The sequence below is a fragment of the Colias eurytheme genome, chromosome 11, assembly GCF_061535395.1.
Source record: "Colias eurytheme isolate Ceu_HAF_F1 chromosome 11, ilColEury1 Martin Lab GWU primary, whole genome shotgun sequence".
NCBI classification, from domain to species: Eukaryota; Metazoa; Arthropoda; class Insecta; order Lepidoptera; family Pieridae; genus Colias; species Colias eurytheme.
Genome location: NC_142990.1, coordinates 11,697,198 through 11,718,313, shown reverse-complemented (window position 1 = coordinate 11,718,313; position 21,116 = coordinate 11,697,198). Strand labels below are relative to the sequence as shown.

At 31.9% G+C, this 21,116-nt stretch overlaps 3 protein-coding genes across 3 annotated transcripts; 1 reads left to right on the top strand and 2 right to left on the bottom strand.

Moving 5' to 3' along the window:
• The first annotated feature begins 347 nt into the window (after nt 1–347).
• On the top strand, nt 348–2,575 carry LOC149904889 (UDP-glucosyltransferase 2-like). The gene is made up of 4 exons (XM_090107379.1): nt 348–1,185; nt 1,265–1,487; nt 1,727–1,946; nt 2,234–2,575. The coding sequence occupies exons 1-4, from the start codon at nt 361–363 to the stop codon at nt 2,520–2,522; spliced, it is 1,557 nt and encodes a 518-aa protein (XP_089963505.1). The 5' UTR covers nt 348–360; the 3' UTR covers nt 2,523–2,575.
• A 1,256-nt stretch (nt 2,576–3,831) lies between these two features.
• On the bottom strand, nt 3,832–19,031 carry LOC149904887 (uncharacterized). The gene is made up of 5 exons (XM_090107523.1): nt 18,943–19,031; nt 8,053–8,105; nt 4,792–5,206; nt 4,429–4,513; nt 3,832–4,193 (listed from the first exon to the last, which is right to left on the bottom strand). Exons 1-5 carry the CDS (start codon nt 18,970–18,972, stop codon nt 4,000–4,002), a joined length of 777 nt encoding a protein of 258 aa, XP_089963649.1. The 5' UTR covers nt 18,973–19,031; the 3' UTR covers nt 3,832–3,999.
• Nucleotides 5,962–7,745, bottom strand: LOC149904888 (uncharacterized). The gene has a single exon (XM_090107522.1). The coding sequence runs from the start codon at nt 7,459–7,461 to the stop codon at nt 6,097–6,099; it is 1,365 nt and encodes a 454-aa protein (XP_089963648.1). The 5' UTR covers nt 7,462–7,745; the 3' UTR covers nt 5,962–6,096.
• Nucleotides 19,032–21,116: the final 2,085 nt, after the last annotated feature.

Below are 21,116 nucleotides of genomic sequence, written 5' to 3'. Positions count from 1 at the left end.
AATACATTATTACAAACTTTTGAATTCGCTTTATATAGTTAACTACAACATTTTATTCAATACATTTAGTCCAACTTATTGTCGTAATAGGTATTTCAAATAGTACCTAGATATGTATAGATATGTATTAATACAGACAGAAAAGAAAATAAAGAATGCATTGAAACATTAATATAGATATCAGCTTAAGTACACAATGAGGTGAAAGATAACATACACACGTGAAAGATTTTCGAATCGTTTGTGATTATTTATCCGACCCAATACTAATCCTATTGATAACATATTTAATGATACGTCAATTTGAAATCAAATTATAAGGCAATTATTTAGTAGTGATAATATTTTTGTGTGTACAATATGTTACGTTGGTTGATATTAATAATAGTATCGATTGTATTAAATTCAGTAGAATGTGCAAGGATTTTAGCTATATTTCCTACACCGTCGATTAGTCACCAAGTGGTATTCAGACCTATAGTGCATGAATTAGCGAGACGAGGTCACGATGTTGTTCTAATTACCCCTGATCCAGTGTTCCCTAAGGGTAAATCTCCAACAAACCTGACAGAAATTGACGTACACGATGTATCATACGAGTATGTAGGTCAATTACTATCATCAGCTAGAGGAAGAAAAGAGGACTTCATGGTACAATTGAGAGCAATTTTCGAAGTAATGCCTTTAATATTTGAAGCCCAACTAGAAGTACCTGAAGTACAAAAAGCCATTTTGGAAGAAAGGGATACGTACGATTTAGTGATTGTCGAAGCATGTGTGAGAGCTGCGATAGGATTGAGCCATATTATTAAGGCACCAATGATTCAAATCAGTTCATTGGGTGTTGCAGCACCACAATATGCCATAACTGGATCTCCAATACATCCTTTCCTGTATCCAACACCACTCCAACAACGTATTTACAATTTAACACTACTAGAAAAAATCAGTCAAACATTTTCATTCATAACTCTAGTCTATCATATTTATAGTACGCAGCATCTGGATTATAAGCTAACTGGAAAGTACTTTGGTGAGGACATGCCTCGCTTCGAAACCTTATTCAAAAACGTAAAAATGATTCTTGTTAATGAACACCCTCTTTGGGCTGACAATCGACCAGTTGCTCCAAACATTCTCTATATTGGAGGAATACATCAAGCGCCGGACAAACCTTTGCCAAATGTAAGGTAAATTAGACCGTATTTCATAATCGTAAATATTAAATGGATAAAATTGTAAATAGCTTGTATGTTTTCTGCAGGATCTCCAAAAATACCTGGATTCATCTAAAAATGGCGTTATTTACATAAGTTTTGGATCTAATGTGAAATCACATGATCTTGATCCTGATAAAATTAAAGTTATGGCAGACGTTTTGTCGAAACTACCGTATGATGTGTTGTGGAAATGGGACAGCGACACATTACCTGGAAACTCTAAAAATATCAAAACGTCCAAGTGGTTCCCACAAACTGATCTCTTAAGTATGTATAAAATACATTTTATCCTTCTACAACCGCATTGGATATTTAAATTTATGAAAGTTATACTTTTCCTCATTAAGTGTATGCTTTGTTTCTGTTACTAACGTTTAGTCACACTTTTCTGGCCATTGATGAGTTGATTGACTGGCCAGTCACCGAAACTGGTGTGCCAAAAAGTATTCTTAAGTTTATAATTACATTAATTTTTTTTTTCGTTTAATATCACAATATCTTTCCAGAACATCCCAATGTTAAAGTATTCGTAACACAAGGTGGATTACAATCAACTGACGAAGCCATTAATGCTGCAGTACCACTTATCGGTATTCCAATGCTAGCTGATCAATGGTATAATGTCGAAAAATACGTTCGTCATAAAATAGGAAAAAGTCTAGAATTTCCTAGTCTTACCAGTGAAGGATTTAAAAATGCCCTTGAAACTGTTATCAAGGATCCGAGGTATGTTATTTAATCTACATTGAAAAACAAAGGAATTTTTAAGAGTCAGAAAAATTTAGCACTAGACTCGTATGCGTACCAAAAGTGATAATATTTTAAACTAAATGATTGATTGAGTATTATTACGAAATTAAAAATAACCGTATCCATATAACAGCATACTATCACTTATCGGCATCGATATTATCCTTCTGTTTGTTTATCATTATCACCTATCAATTTAGTGCATTCATGTTTCATTAGTTTATCCATAACATAAGTACATCAATTCAATGTGTTTCTTTCAGCTATAAAAAGAACATTATTCGATTGCGTTCCTTGATGAGAGAGTATCCAGTTCCACCCTTGGAAAATGCTGTGTGGTGGATCGAGCATATTATTCGACATGGCGGACACCACCTCCAACCACCAACTGCTGGCATGTACGGCTTCATCGAGTACTATGAAGTTCGATTATTCCTAACATTGCTATCAATCCTGCTAATAACATTGTACCTTAAAGTATTGCTCATAAGGTTCATTTTTAGATTAGGGAAAAAATTAATAGCGAAGGAAAAGAAAATCAAAGTACAATAAATGATAATGATAATTGATAGTGAATTAATCTGTGATTGATATTTTTAATCTTTATTATTATACTATAATTACTGGGATACGTTTTATTGATTAATATGTAATTGAGTAATGCAATATAGCTTCAGTGACTGAATATAATGAACCTTGCCATGTCTTCATAATTATACAAGGACGTCCTTTAGTTTATTCTTTCCTAGTAATTTACTAAGAGATTGTTATCTAACTCTTATTTAATGATGGTTTATAAATATAATTTTGCTCAATTATTGTGCAAAAATAAAGCTGCATTGCAGTTGCTCATAGATTTGGTATCGTTTGTAACATAAAATAAGAACGCCTAGTTAAATATGATAGACAGACTCAGAGCAACTCAATTGCGTGGTTCAAACATTATGGTGTTAAATATTATGTTCAGTAATTAAACCAATATATATGAAAAACATACCATACATGTACATAACACAATAATTGACTGACCGGTTGGCTTGGTTGTTAGTGCCCCTGCCTTCCAAGCCAGAGGTCGTGATGAACATAGATGTTTGCTCTGTGTCTGGGTGTTAATCTTATATATAAAAATGAATCGCAAAATGTGTTGGTAAGCGCATAACTTGAGAACGGCTGAACCGATTTCGATAATTCTTTTTTTATTATATTCCTTGAAGTACGAGGATGGTTTTTATGTAGAGAAAACGTAAATATGTACCACGGGCGAAGCCGGGGCGGACCGCTAGTTATCTATATAAGTATTTATTTTAAATTGTACTTATCCATACTAATATTATTATAAATGTGAAAGTAACTCAGTCTGTCTGTCTATTACTCAATCACGCCCTTAACTACTGAACCAATTTGCATGAAATTTGGTATAGAGATATTTTGATACCCGAGAAAGGACATAGGCTACTTTTTATCCCGGGAAAATGACGCAATCCCGGAAATTCCACGGGAACGGGAACTATGCGGGTTTTTCTTTGACTGCGCGGGCGAAGCCGCGGGCGGAAAGCTAGTATGTATATAATATGTATATCAGCCATCTGGTTTCCAATGGGTTTCCATAACACTAATAAAGCTTAGGATGAGATCGTGCGGTGTGTGAAAATTGTCCTGAAATATTTATTTATTTATTATTTATTTGTTTAAAACCTCATAGGAGGCTCGTGTACCAGCAGTGAGAACATAATACCTATATGGGCTGATAATGATGATGATGATGATACGAAAAAGGAGTTTTAATCCCTCAGTCCCCGGAATCACAGACACAATAGAAAATCAATGGTCAAGGGGTTAAAATTATAAAGAAAACAACGTAAAATTTTAAATATTTAATTTACAATCACAATTTGTAGTTTGGAATTTAATTCCAAACGTAAAAAATAATTTAAATAATTTCTATGTCTAAATTCTTTATTAAATATATTTTTGTGGCACATTTGTCATAGAGAGAGTTTAGAGAGCTAAATTTAAAACTACAGACACATCAAGCAACGTATTTGCCGTTAACTTTAATGCTTTTTTCGAATGGATTATGTTGGAAAGCGATGCCAAGTAAGGTTGGATCGATACCAGCTATGGCAGTGGCCATGGGTCTGGCTATAGCAACTCCCGAAGCTGCGACAGCAGTTGCCATGGGTCGTGACGCTGCTAGACCATTCTCTCCAACTACAGCAAGACCTGGAAGGGAAAGAAGAAAAATTTAAATATCTTTTAAACTTGACATCTTAAGAGTTTTAATTGTGCTCCTACGTCTCTAGGAAGCGCGTTATTATTCTAAAATTTAATTGTCATAAAAATTTAGATTATTAAAGAAAACAAGGACAGTCATGTCAGGATAAAATGGTGATATAAAATCTCAAATGTAATCAATATTTTTATTAGTTTGAATAGAATAGAAAAATAATAGACTTACCAACTGGTTTGGCTTCAGCAATCGTAGCTCTATCGAGTACATTGTCATTATCATCTGACCCAACGCTGATTCCTTCTTCGGCACTCTGAAAATATAAACTTATTATTTTTATCATTTTCAAATATAACCTGACTTATGATGATAATAACATATTTAATGCATTTCTAGAAAAAAAAAGTCTATAACTAGTTAATCTTAATAACAATCATCTTATATTAATCAGTTTACTAAAGTTTTTTTGCAGACAGTGATTTAAATTATATTTACAATTATTACAATTAGGTACTTTTTGAAAATTAATAGGTACTTTGAGGGGATGACGATGACTTTAATTAGTTTAATTTTTAATGAAAATATACTCACATCATCATAGTTTTCATATCCCCTTGAAACGGGTGATTCAGGTTTATTTTTCTTGAACAGCACATCAAAATCTTCACCAATTTCATCAACAATTTTAATAGTGTTTGACGCAGCCTCACCAAGCGATGCCAATTGAGTCTTGAATCTTTCTTTCTCGTTAGTTCCCAAATATCCTAGCCTTCTGCCTAGATTGTGTAATCTCAACAAACTTGAAGATAATGATTTCAATTGTCCAAGATTTGTAGCAAAAAGCTTAGATTGTAAGTTGTCTTCGCTATTCTTAAATACGTTTTCATTACTAAGGCTGTCTTCAGGGACTATCTTTTCACTGAGAACGGATCCTGCATTGTCCTTTTTAATTTCTAAATACTGGCCTTTGGCTCCACCATAGAATGGCAGGTATTGTGTTGAATCGCTATTAAAAGAAATCAAAGTGTTCTTTATTGATTATCGTTAAGCTATTCTAGAGTTTATTTAATAAAAGTGATAAAATATTTATTAATTTTCTATCATTAAATTCTTACCATGAAGTAAAATTGTTACTAGTGAAGTAATTCGTTACACATTATTGCAAAATAAAGAAATTCTTAAATTCTATAACATTCATTTATATTTTTATACGCCTGCATTAAAATAAGGACAATTATTATTTTCTGTGCTATTGAGTTCAATTATTTTAAAGAATTGCAAGTTAACACAAAGTTATGATTAGATGTCAATTTTTTTAATGAAATAATATATTTATTTACGATGTATAAAACTATTGTCAATATGATAAATAAAAAAACATATTAATTTTAAATCATTTATTACATTTAGTAATTAATTAGAATACAATTTCACTATTCGAAAAACAGTTTCAAGCACAATCGAAACTGTTTTTCGCATTCATTACGCTATAAATTTATTTAAATTAAACATTAGTATTATCACTAGAGTCATCATTTCCATACACATACAGTTCTGATAACGCGTGTGCAATGCCACCCGGACCTGCAACGGCTGTCGCTACAGGGCTGTGCATTATGGATCCCTTATCACTACTATTAATAAATACTTGTGAAACTGGATTAGCTATAGAAGAGCCTCGTGCGCCGCTCACCGCGAGCGCTTCTGGATTAAGGCGAACAACAAACTGCAAACCTGGCTTCACCCTTTGCATTATCCCCATACCATCGTAATAGAACGAATCCGTCGTATCCGGCTGCCAATCCACGTTAGTACTTCTTTCTTCCGTTTCAGGATATCTAGTTGCAAAGAATTAGAAGTTAATACTGAGGTAGGAAATTATTATAAATAAAGGGTTCATGTTTGTTCGTTGGGATGATAAAAAACAACAGGTCCAGTTGCGACTACTTTTCCTTCTCTAATCGGTTGTTGAGAACGCGGTACTGATGGGTCGTTTTCTTGACGAATACGTGTGATGAGGGCATTTAGGTCTACATCTGGAGATAAGGCGACGACTCGTGCGGCCGGTCCAGCAACGGCCAATCCACCAGGCTGAGTGTATGCCAGACCTCCGGGCCCAACTATTGCAGTACCCCCTCTGCCAGCTGTTGCTACACCACCCGGTCCAGCAATTGCAACACCTCCTTTCCTGACACGCAGTTTGTTGATGAAAAACCCAGGACTCGGTGCTACAGGCTTTCTATTTCCAAACCAACCAAAATCACCGAAAGGAAAACGTAAATCCCCTGATTCTTCATTTTTAACTTCCTCAATTTCTTCAACATATGGCTTTTTAGTGGTCTTTTTTATATTTGTTGTAACTGGTCTAGTTACGTATATTTTCTTTGGCTGTTTACCATTTTCAATTTCTTGATTTACGGACTGATTATCTACAGTACGCTTTTTCAAAGCGCGTGCTTCTCTTCTGTGTTCTGCTTGTAAAGGTTCCAAGCTGCTTCCATCTTCAAAGTCATTTTCTACAGGAATTGTTTCGTCTGTTTCGTCATTTACAGATTTTTGCTTTCGAGTACAAACATCAGCATTTTGACCGTATTCAATTAAGTTATTAAAGCCGCCAGATTGGCTGAAAGCTAAGAAGGGATCCTTTATGATAAATGGAAATAATTGAGAAAAAGGCCATTGGAAGATTTGAAATGGAAATGATGACAATGAAGGAAATGATGGAAATGATGGAAACGATGGAAAACTGGGAAAGGAGGATTCTTGTCTGCTTTGATAAACATCATTTTGCGACATAGATTTTAAATCATTATTTATAGCGAATCGATTGTATAAGTCTGTATTTTGTGGCATTATTATAACGGGGATGTTCATTAAATATGGTTGTTGCATTACAGGAACTCCTAGATTTTGCCTAAGTGCTCTTGAATGAATATAACGCTTGAAGTTTTCTTCCTCATTTTGTAACAAGTTATTTTCTTGTTGCTTTTGCGGTCCACCGTTAGTATGAATTTTACCAGACGCGATAGCTTGTTGGATCTTTTCCAAAATATCTTTATCGATTACGTAACCACCACCTGTTTGCGGTTTGTTGTAATTGTATTGTTGACGATGTGGCTTCTTAAGACCCTCATTGATAGCTTTAATTTTATCAACTATATCGAGAGTGGTTCCGTCTTGAAGTACTGCAGGATCTGATTGGTAATAAATAGATCGCTCCTCTTTTGGTGATGCGTCCTGAGGTGTCCTGTCGATTGGCATCTCCACTTTTTCTGGGCCAGACCTAAAAAAATACAAAAGTATTTAACACGAGATAAGATGTTTCTTTAATAACAGCAGATTATTAAGCATTTTCTGTACATATTAAAGGCAAAGCGAAGCTAAAAGAAAACTAATTCCAGCATACCTGAACCCGACAGTGTTTTCATAGATAGCTCCTCGGTTTAGTATTTCGTGTTAGTTGAAAAAAGTGCACTTTTCCGATATTCTAAGCGGTGGTTGTTATCTTTTGTATTAGTACCGTTGTCAGAGCCTTTGAGAACTACTGGAAATATGAACATAAACTTTTGTTTTTTTTTAAATAATAATTTTGTTCTCAATGGTCGTTATAATAAAGTTGACTTCCAAATTCCAATCATCCAATTTAACCCACGAAGCCATATTTGGCTGTAGTAATGTTAATATCGCCGATAAAATATACAATGTTTCGCATATAGAAAAAAAGTCGTACAATTACATCCTTATAGCATTTTAATACATAAAGATGGTACTTTGCGAATACCATTTTATTTTCATATTATTGTGAAGTTAACCTTGTCAAAACTACGGAAACAGTTGAAAGTGTTAACTTACTCATTGTTTGAAGGTCGGGAAGACACGTTGTGGAGACAGCACAATACGAGCAACTGGAAAAAAGAAAAATACATGAAATACTTCTTGTAATGTTAAATGGTCTGCCGCCCTAGTCAAGTGGCTTTCTGTTAGCGTAGCGTTCAATAGAATAGACTACGAATGTATGAGATTGACGTAACCTGTAGATACGTTTATCTACAGCCTACGTCAATCTCATACATTCGTAGTCTATTCTATTGAACGCTACGATAACAGAAAGCCACTTGACTAGGGGGGATGGTCATGTATGGTGGCAATTGTTAAAACTGTTATGACGATTTTAAAGTGCTTCTAGGAGAAGTCTAATTGAATAAATAAAAGTTTGAGTTTAATGTAAGATGAATCATCAATACAATTTTATCACTTCATTTAGAAGAATGTTGGAAAATTCCATGTAAGAATCATCTTGGAATCTTTAAAGCTATCACAGATAAAATGAAAAAAGTTCTATGTTTTTGGGTAAAGTTTATACCAAGATAGTCTCTTACTCAGCATAGGCGTTAAATATGGACAGTTGAATAATGTCAAACATGTTTTATATGGTTCCTTTACCGTAATAATAGTCAGTTCCAAAATCTAAGTTAAATGGTTTCGTGAACTTTTGATATAATTTAAGTAGTTCTTCATCATCTATTAGGTTTTTTTATACAAAGGAAACAGCTATTAATATAAACTTTAAAGAAACAATTAAAATGTTTTGATAGCAATGCAATAATAGTAGGTATATTATCTGGGCTATCCATTGACTATTATTTAAGCACAAATTATACTTTTAAGTCACAAAACATTTGAAATACAAAATATTTAGAACGAGTATAAGTTTTTCTTTTTAATTACTTCGAGGTAAGGTATATGAATGAAGAAACTTTGGTAAAATATTGGTTTTTAAAGTTAGCATTACTATGATAAAGTTTACACATATTACATTCATGCAATTCATACTTTGAAACTGGGTCATTAAAAAACCCCAGTGAAGTAAGATTCCCTTTTCTATAACAGCGAGTGTTTTACAGACTAGGTATTCAATTGTAATTTATTATTTGTATTGTTATTTCTTGGAACTGCATTCTAGCGTTTGATTTTTAAAATAAAAAGCATTTCACTTTCACTTTTTCACTTTTGAAATTAAATTTTCTAAATCATATTTTATTTGTAAGTTCATACTTGCAGAGTTAGACCTTGAGAAATGAATTCATGTAGTTTAAGGAGAATAATTTTCATGGTTGCTATTGTTAACTTTTTTGTCTTAATATTATAATATTAGCTTGTGAGCTTAGTAAGCTCGTGTTTGTATTTTCTAACAAATGGTTGGAGAATGGGGTGGGATTAGTAAAGAATATTTATTACTAGCGGTACGCCCCGGCTTCGCCCGTGGTACCTACATGTTTACGTTTTTTTTCATAAGAACCATCCTCGTACTTCAAGGAATAGATTCGGCAGCGCACGCGATGACAGAATTTTTATTAAGGAACTTTTTACACCTTGGGTTACATTATTGCATTTTTGGTAAAGATCTCTAATTTTTTTGAAAATGCAATATAGCCTATGTTGCTCAGTGAAGATGCAGCTTTCTTATGGTGAAAGAATTTTTGAAATCGGTCCAGTAGTTTATGCGTGAAAACCATACATACATACATACATAATTACAAACCTTTTCTCTTTATAATATTAGTATAGATTAGCTTTCAGCGTTTAGCTTCGGTCACTAGAACACAGCAATACCGTTTCTCTTAGGTACTTATATAAGAGCACAATTCCTATCTTATATCCGTTTCAAATATCATTACCAAAATTAAATAAGGATATGAATCCCATCAAAACAAGGTAGCTTTCGTCAAGCTCTTAAAGGCAAAGATAACAGTAAAGTGGTAGTGACCCAGTAACTTTGACCGCGTGAGATAATAAATACTTTAGAAGCAGATTGAGAAAGGAAGTTTTTGTGGGCCGATATAACCGTTATATCTCTGAGTTTTACTTGTATTGATAGATCCATGTATATTAAGTATATGAGGTAGCAATCTATTTGGTAAAAATAGAGGATAAATGTTCAAAATCAACGTTTTGAAATGAGTTTTAAACTTTTTTGCAGGTTTAGGATGTAGGAGTCGCGGTAAATTGATGGTACCTATACATATACTACAGATAAATTAATAACATTTTATTGATAAAACTAAAGGGTTTATATTAAAACCTGCATGTTATCGCGATTAATTTATTGAAGCACTTAAATCTCGATTATGTATTGATACTAAAACAAGTGTTGAGAAATCCACGATGGTTCAAACATGATTTTTAATTAACATAAAAACTGCATTATTTGCACTTTTTGTGTGCAATGCGATGAACCTTTTAATTATTAAATTATAATATCACGATCGTGAATCGTGATTCTTATTAAAAATGTTCTTGTTACTGACCTACCTAAGGCGTGTAATATTGTCAAAATTCATGTATATTTTTAAGATTGCATATAATATTAACATGACTTCTAAATGATGGATGATATCCTGAATGTTTCATATTAATGTTTTTATCATCGTAATAACGAATTGTTAGATTTATCAAATTCATTTATTTGAAAGACTGTCTTGTAGATAAATGTTTGCACATTACATTTTTACATTTACAACAACGCAATCAGGTTTCATTATTGGTTCGCCGTTAAATTTTCGGCACTTGACTTCCTCGATAAATGAGCTATCTAACACCGAAAGAATTTTTCAAATCGGACCAGTAGTTCCCGAGATTAGCGCGTTCAAACAAACAAACAAACTCTTTAGCTTTATAATATTAGTATAGATAAGAATAAGAGGTTTTCATATAGACAGGGTACCTGTTAATTAAAGTTGAATAGTGTTACGAATAGGTACGGACATTTTGTAGCGTCCTGTTTTTGAAACCTTGAATTTGCTATTATATGTCAAGGTTTTGTTAAATGCTATTTGTGCATACAACATTCTTTTATTGTTTATATTGTTAGACTTAACATATTCTATATCGTTCCAATTATTTATCGATATAAATATATTATTATACAGGGTGTCCCGCTTTCGGTATACTAAGCGCGAAGGGACTTGTAGTTTTGCATACACTGATCACATAAAAAATACTTAAATAACAAAATTACGCGAAAAATTTTTTGCTAAATTTTTCCTTAAAATCCATGTATTCGTCTCTAGCTTCGCGCAGCCGGCATATACCGCTTCGCTAATGTGAGTATTTTGTCTATGAAAACATAATCTTAAACGATAGCTCACATGCGGGTGGCAAAGTTGGGCGGTTTGCTTGTTGGGGGTGTACACATGGAATTTTAAGAATTCCTCTATTTAAAAAAAAATGCGTCTGGAATTTTATAATTATTTTTTACGTACTCAGCGTATGCAAAACTACAAGTCCCTTTGCGCTTAGTATACCGAAAGTGGGACACCCTGTATAATTTTTATATTATCGATATTTAATTAAAGTAGGTATATGTATTATGTAATTAAAGTATGTGTAAGCTAAAGATCAAAGAAAAATGTAATACTGAAATAGTTTTCAATGCTGAAACATATTATAATGTATTTTGAAATTTTTGTTGTGTAGGTACATACTTGTATTGTAACCATAAGAAATATATTTTAATTTAAGATAGCGCAATAAATTATGTTATCATTTTGTAGTGATAAGCGTGTTAGAATTAATAATTCTAAATATTCGATGATTGCTGAATTGGTCTTATTTTTTATACCTCCTTGCAGGAACTTCCAATCTTTGTTGTAATAAAAAAATACATGTACCAAAAGTTATGATACACAACTAGGTGTGTTTTAACTCCATTTTCATAGTCTGTTTCTAAATGTCACTAGATCGATCAACACCACCAAAGTAGTCAAAAAAATGCATTTTTAAAACAATACAATCACAAAAGTGTCTCGAAAAAAATACATTATGTATTAATGTTAGATAAAATATTGTTACATACATATTGTCTAACAAGAATAAATAAGCGTATAAAATACTAGCTGTGCCTCGCGGTTTCACCCGCATTGCTCCGCTCCTATTGGTCTTAGCGTGATGATATTATAGCCTATACATTTACAACAACGCAATCAGGTTTCATTATTGGTTCGCCGTTAAATTTTCGGCACTTGCCTTCCTATATAAATGGGCTATCTAACACCGAAATAATTTTTCAAATCGTACTAGTAGTTCCTGAGATTAGCGCGTTCAAACAAACAAACTCATAAGGAATATTATTTGATTAATCCTTTGAAACATGTACTTCGAAAAGAAGTTTAAAATGATAAACATGATCAACACATAAAAGCATAGTAACAAATATTAAAACTAGACGAAGTGAGATTTATGAAACCGATTTTAATGTCAAGAAATGTCTTCCGTATGCAATTTAAATAAATGTCAAACTTAAATCACTCGAGTAATTGATATCGACTTTAATTACTTATTAAAAAAAAAGATTAATTAATACGTAAATTGTCACATACTTTGGTATCGTTTACATGTTATTATGTGAATGTTTTTTTTCTTTTACGTAATAATTTATTACGCGGCTTTTTTGACGTTTAAAACAAGAATGAATTGAAATTGTTTCATATTAAGATTTTGTATTACTGAAAACAAATTGAAGATGAATAAAGTTAATTTTTTAAAACTAGGTTCAAAATTTAGTTAAAATTATTAATTTAATAAATTAAAGTAGGTGACTGATAGTTCCTAAATGATAACATAAATATAGAGTTTACGTATAAACGCTTCTGTGTGCTTATCTATACTATAATATTATAAAGCTGAAGAGTTTGTTGTTTGTTTGTTTGAACGCACTAATCTCAGAAACTACTGGTCCGATTTGAAAAATTCTTTCGGTGTTAGATAGCCCATTAATCGAGGAAGGTTATAGGCTATATTTAATCACGCTACGGGCAACAGGAGTGGAGCCACGGGGGTGAAACCGCGCGGAGCAGCTAGTGTTAAATAATATAATATGTTAAGAGAATAAATTGCTTTTTATGAGGTGTTCTACCTTATTTAAATAATCGTCTTAAATTAGCATAAAAAGTATTTGTGCTATTCCGTAGAGTAAAACATTTTATTGTCATCTACGCCGTTATTGTAAATCTCTTTAGAAAGTTATTTATTGAGACAATAGTAAATTCTAGAACGTAGTAGAATTTATTGTTAGTTTACATAGTACCGGTTAGCTGGGTTAACTGTGTTTAGCGAATGTTTCGTTAAACATCGTTTTGTAGGCTTTATAAGGAATGCTTTAGGTGATATTATAACATCGATCGACGATCGATCAACGAAAGGCAAGTTGTGAACGGCATAGGCTACTTCAGCCGTCACCACTTGTCGACGGCAGCCGTCAACGCGTCGACGGCTGCCATCGATAGGCAAAAACGTCATACGCAGTTTGCCGTCAACACACTGCAAGTGTCGCCACCTGTCGACGGCAGCCGTTGACATATTGACTGCTGCCACCGACGCTTCGACGACTGTCGTCGACAAGTGGTGATGGCTGAAGTAGCCTCTGCCGTTCACAACTTGCCGTTCGTCTCTTAGAACTCTTATTGATTAAGGTTAATTATGGTTACAATTTAAAATAACAAAAAACAATAAAATATGAATTCATTATAAAATATTACGAAATAACTACTTTAATTTAGTGCTACGTTGTTGAGTTTTATTTCATAAATAATAAAAAAAAACATAACCTGAATAAAAAATTATCCGGTCTATATAATTACATTCTTTAACATGATGTACACCTTATAAACGGTATATAGAGGTCATAACTTACAATAGCTGTATGACCCAGAGAGGAAAGTAATTACGGACAAAAACTGGACTAGAAAGTATAGGTCACCTATACGAGTGGTTCTTGTAATGTATAGTTTTTATACGCGTCTGTTTTATATCAACGTTTTTCCTGCTTTTATCATTTGATGTTGTTGTTGTTGTTGTTATGATTTCAAAGGATGTTTTAATTGATAAATTTATTTTTGGCAACCAGTTCAATTAAAATAAAAAAATGCTGGTATTAAAATTTGAGCAAAAAAAATAATAATAAAAATCATTTATTGAACAAGGTTCCTATAAAAAGCTTTTTGTATAATAATATATCTACGAATAATAAAAAGCTGAAGAGTATGTACGTATATATTTGTTTGTTCTTATCTAAATAACGATTTCTGGTTCTTACCTATTTAAATTGTAAAAATACGTAACAGTGTTTTTATAATTTTAAAAATTTAATTCCTATTCAGATATTGCTTTTAGTCTTTTAAGCATTATTCAATAGTTTTGTTTTTTAAAGTAATTATGGCAAGGTCAATAACCCTTTTTGGGTTCGGAATTCACCTGAGACTTCCTACTAAAATCGAAAGATAATTCATTACAATAAGAAAAAAAAAATTTACTGTATGTGTACTATGCTGACATATTATAACAATTTCGTTGATATATTTAATTGATATTGACCGTAATAACACTCAGGCATGCATAGATATTAATTTTGGCATTTACATTTTTTTCAATTTAATGCTCCCCACTTTGTTTACGGCCATAAAACAATCAATCATTGGACATTATTAATTGTTTAGATTTTTAACAAAAATGTAAACCTTCAAATGTTCTGAACTAAACAAAATAAGACTAGCCGAAAGATACTAGCGCTCAAATAAAAGAAGAATCATCAAAATCGGTTCACACAGTCAAAAGCTCTGAGGTAACAAAGAAAAATGCACTTTTATTGAAGTCGAATGAAAAACGACAACAACTTCCTGCATTATACTGTGCACGTATTCAGCTGATATGCCACTAAGCGGTTACCCATCCATAACCTGACCGCTCCTTAGGTTGCTTAACCAAGTAATAGACTGGACATTGAATGTGACTGGCCATGCGCTTCTAGGTGAATATTAAATATTAAACGAGGGATGTGGTCGCAGAGAAACTGCGGTAAAAGCAGGGTAATGTGCACTAATAGATATAAACATAGGCCACTCTTGTAAGAATTTTCTTTACGTGATAGTTTGTGGAAATTAGTACGTATTTTTTGAACACGCTATCTATTAAAAAAAAACCGCATCAAAATCCGTTGCGTAGTTTTAAAGATTTAAGCATACATAGGGACAGAGAAAGCGACTTTGTTTTATACTATGTAGTGATGATACTTTGTGAAATGTAACGCGTTTTAAAAATCTTATGCTATCTCTATTAAGGAAAATAAATAAACAAGTCAATAACTGCATTAAAAACAACCGACTTCAAACTTGCACTTGCAACATTTACAAATACAGACAAAAATGCTCATAAAATCAAAACTACTGGGCCTATCCGAATAAAATTTTTATGGGACCAATTCGACACCATCCTGCATCGAACAAAAAAAGAATCACGTAAATCGGTTCAGAAACCACGGAGTAATCGGTGTACATACATAAAAAAAAAACATACCGGCCGAATTGATAACCTCCTCCTTTTTTTTGAAGTCGGTTAATAAATAAAAGCCATTAGTATAATATATTTAATGCACAGAGAATGACATTTTTATAAAACAAAAATGTTAAATAAAATACTTTGTTAAAAGTCATATTTTGAAAACAAATAAAATTGATAACACTTTTCCATAGCTTTAGATTTTATGAATAGTTGATAAAAAACTCGTTCAAATTCAAATTAAATAATAAATTTAGAAGATGATAGTAGGACATATTCACGGTCATATTAGATTATTATAAATGTAAACTAGCTTTCCGCCCGCGGCTTCGCCCGCGTTTTCAAAGAAAAACCCGCATATTTCGTGATCCCGTGGGATTTCTGGGATCAAACCTATCCTATGTGTTAATACAAGTTACCCTCTATATGTGTGCTAAATTTAATTGTAATCGGTTCAGTAGTATTTGCGTGAAAGAGTAACAAACATACACACACATCCATCCTCACACACTTTCGCATTTATAATAGTAATAAATAATAATAGTAGAATAGGATTTGCATGATAGATGTAGATATACAAAAAACCGTGACTCATTATCAAATTATAAGGTGAATTTTACCATAATATGAACACATTAGAGGAACTTTAAAAGGTCAATGCACCTAACCTTACCTGATGGTGATAAATATCTTTTTTCGGCTGATCATACGTGATGGGAATTTTATAAACAAAATAAAATAACAACTTTATTGTATGTGTTGATTGCTTCGGTTAATCTTTAATAGCTACGAAATTAATCAATATTTTCTTAATGATGCAAAATTAATTTGAAAAAGCTTTTTTGTTAAATGCGAAGATACGTTTAACATAATTTATGAATAATAAATAATTGAAGTGCTATTATAAAAGCGAACGAAAAATGATGAAAATGATGAAATAATATTAAAAAATATCGCATAGTAGTCACCCATCTAAATTATTTTTAGTTTCATAACAATACTTGAAACCTTTATATTATTATCCATACTAATATTATAAATGCGAAAGTAACTCCGTCTGTCTGTCTGTTACTCAATCACGCCTGAACTACTGAACCAATTTGCATGAAATTTGGTATAGAGATATTTTGTTACCCGAGAAAGGACATAGGATAGGTTTTATCCCGGAAATCCTACGGGAACGGGGTTTTCTCTGAAAACGCGGGCGAAGCCGCGGGCGGAAAGCTAGTCTTAAATATATATAAAAATACTAAGTACTTAATTGTTTTTTTTCCTTTTAAAATAAGTCATGGTACACATTACATAATTTCCAGCTGTCATAGGCAACGTTGTTTTGTATCCATTTGGATAATAGCAACACATAATAGACACATACTTACAAAATGCAAAAATGTCATAAATATGAAAATTATGTAAATAGCACTCACTGACCTACATGATGTCAAGTAGTCGCTAAATAAATTAGCGAATATACGTGAAAATACATTATCATTATGTGTTCGGTCAGTTAAAAGGTTTTAACCAAAATATAAGGATACTAGCTTTCCGTCAGCGGCTTCGCCCGCTTTGTCTAAAACCAAGTAAATTATACACGAAAACCTTCCTATATTAAAAAAATCGCATAAAATTCGCTGCCTTGTTTTAAAGATTTAAGCATAAGCATACATAGGGACATAGGGACAGAGAAAGCTTTTTTAAATTGCTCCGCTCCTTTTGATCTAAGCGTGATGATACAATGTCTATAGCCTACCTCAATAAATGGACTATCTAAAAATGAAATAATTTTTAAAATGGGACCCGCGGTACTTGAGATAAGCGCGTTCAAACATACAATCAAGTTTACCAGCTTTACAATATTAGTATAATTCAAACAACATACAAAAAAGGTATTCCACATGTATGTGTAACGGTATTAACTCGCGATTTATTTTTATTGTAAACTAGCGGTCCGCCCCGGCTTCGCCCGTGGTACATATTTATGTTTTCTCTACATAAGAACCATCCTGGTACTTCAAGGAATATAATAAAAAAAGAATTATCGAAATCGGTCCACCCGTTCTCGAGTTATGCGCTTACCAACACATTTTGCGATTCATTTTTATATTATAGAAGATTTTATATTATAGATTTATTCCATGTTTGAACAAGTGATTGAGTAATGTCTCTATCACATCCTACTTATATTACAAATGCGAAAGTTTGTGAGGATTCTTATGCTTTCTTCGTTTTATTTTTTATTCTTTCACGAAAAAACTATTGGACCAATGAATCCAATTTGGTCTATTTCTATAAACAATGTAAAGGTGGTTTAATAGTTAAATCTCGTTGTTGCAAGATAAGATGATTATTGTAGCACTTTTACCCGCGTACTTTTTTAAGCGTTTAGCTACTATTATGTATTCTGTGCTTTTACTTTGTGTTTACAATACACATGCGACGTTAATCTTAAATGTATTGCATAAAAAGCTATTTCCACATAATTATATAGTAATTGACAGTCATACACGCATAAAAAGTTTTTTTTATATTATAATATGGTGCGATAAATATCGTAAGTTCGTAATGTTTTATTTTGTCAATTATGAAATATTGGGTAAATTTACCTTATATAGCTGAGCTCATTGATTAGATGGAGGCATTATTTCAATAATTATAGCAATAATTACATTCGAATATCGAAGTCTGAGTAACTTATTATTATAAGAAAATGTTTTAAAACAAGTTGTGTGAAACGCCAAAACAACAACAAAAAAAATATGTACTATAGTTTTATTAAAAGATAAACTTATCTTTCGATATCATTAAAAAACACTATAGTTTTATTAAAACATAAACTTTCAATGTATCCATACCTAAGAATAACATATTTTATTTATTTTTATAGCTGTATTATTAGGAAAACAATAGGTCAAACAATGACATTTCAAAATATTAAATTTTTCTTTATGTTTCTACGTAAATTTAATTTATGGTCGTAACATTAAAATATATTACTGTTTGGTGATAATAATTGCTTTGGGTTTATCGGTCGATCTTTTCAAAATTTAAAGCTTGTAATTAATAAAAAAAAAACCTAGGATAACATTTTACATCACTAAGTTCAACTTACATTTATATTTATAGAACCTATTATATTATATTATTGATCTTTTTCAGATTGTGTTGCAATTGTGTTTATTTTACTTGAGTATATCAAGTTTAAAATATGACATTCAGTTTAAACTCAAGCTTTTTACTCAAAACTTTTAAGGAAAAAGTAAACAATTAATAAATTAAAAAAAATCTAAAATCAAATTGAAACGAATCAAATTTTTTTTGACTGCCCTAGATATGTTTATAGAACTTATTACTAATAGACCTAAATTGGCCCTAGAAGGTATTATTAATAGATAATTTAATAATAAAACTTACCACGGAAACGAATAAATATTTGTGCACCATTTTGATGTCAACAATGCGTCCGATCGTCAAGGCAGACCACTCACGAGTTTAAGTTTGTCGCTTCGACGCAGCTTTTTGCTTGCTTTCAAACAAGTCCTTACTATTTGTTTTGTTTGGTGACTTCGAGAAGTACGTGAGGATGAGTCGATCAAGTATGTATTAATTAAAAATAGACTGATATAGTGTGACGAGTATTTTAGAATTGAATATTATTTGCAACAGTTAGATATCTTTTTATAATAATATCTTATAAAACTACATCAATTTTATATACCATCAGTGTTCATAGTTTAATATCACAAGGAAATCTCCAAATTAATTTGTACATAATATTTGCGCTATTTTCCCAGAGTTTGGGAAAACTAGACCAAGCAAAAAAATTAAACTGTTTTATATCTTGGCTTTAACAAATACTTAGATTAGATATATATTACTAGACTATTAAAACTGACTAATTAAACTAGACTATTTAAAATGACTATCTCTATCTGTTGAAAAGAATCTACCTGAGTAATATTCGCATCAAATGAGAAAAAACCCCTGCAGTAATTCGAAATCTACTGAAGTTAGATTGCTATCAAATTCGAGTTTCCATAGTAGCCATTAGGGATGTGAAATGTGAAAGTCAAAGTCCGCTAATCGATAGCCTTAACATTTATTAGTATTATCTATTTTTATGGCCTAGAAATAGATTTATATCAATTATTTTCTGTAATTATTTAATCTTTGTAAGTTGCATTATTCGGAAAATTAAAACATAATATTTATAAGAAACTAAGCTATTGTTTCTTGCGAGATTTATGAATACATAGGGTGAAAAATATTGAAATCGGTCATTATTATTTGAGATTATTTCTAACAAATTAATAAGCTTAAATTAAACATAGTAAGGATAAACCGGAAAGAGAAAATAATATTAAAAAATCGGGGTCGATGGCAATAAAAGTTTAAATTTTAAATATTTATTTTTAAGGTTAATGAATGTTTTTAACAATGTAAGGAAAACACAATGCATTAGTAAAAAAAATATAAATGTTTACAATGACGCAGTGTCACCCAAATTTGAACTTAAACCTCATTTGTACTGTAAATACCATAATCATCTTCAACCGTGTGTACTGTGTACAGTTCTGTAGGTCATTGCATGTTTTACAAGCATTAACCCAGTGAACACTGTGTGAACAATCTAATTCATTGTCCTAGTGAACAAGAATAATTTTCAATAGTGTAATTAATAGTGTAATTTTTATCATCATCATCGTCAGCCGATGTATGTTCCCACAGGTACACGGGTCTTCTATGAGGGTTCAGGGCATAATCCACCACGCTGGTCGCTGGCCAAGTGCGGTTTGGTAGATATCACATTTGGTCGAATTATTGATTCTTCTACATGTCTGTTTCCTCATGATGCAGAACTGGTGATGTGAATAATCATAGGAGAATGTCTTTCTACTTCTCTCAAGTATCAAGTCCAATTATCAGAAGTATTTAATAAGCAGTACTTTAGCAGTTAGTTACGTAATGGATAAATATATTTTGGAAAAGCTCCAACAAGCTTTTGCCGCAAAAGCAAGAAGAAAATAATTTGTTACAAAATGATCCACAGAATTTGGGCGACCGTCCTTCCCCAACTTGTATTCCATCTCTATTTTTCTAGCAAAAAGTACCTATAACAAAATATATTTACATAAACATAAAGATGTAAATACTAAGACCATAGAAATCTAAATAACAAGACACAACTAAGACAATACACATTACACATGCCTTAAAGAGATCAACAAATTAGTGTCGTTTATAAAATTTTAGGGGCTCCCTTTTGACTTATTGACTGTGTATGATGATGGTTGGTTAATAATAAAAAAAATATTATTTATTATAACTTACACTAGAATAAAATAAGATATAGTATAAAGGTGTATAAACCGTTTTACACCTGCAGTACGTCTTTAAGGTATTTAAAGTATGTAGTATAATTGAAAAGATCACATGTTTGGAAGTTTATAAATCGATGACTAACATATCGATTAAAATCGAATATTGGATTTTTCCTTAGCAAGGAAATCAGCGAGGGCATTGAATCTTAGTAACCCAAGATCGGATGAACATAAATTAGTATTTTTATTACTTAACAATTCTAGCTG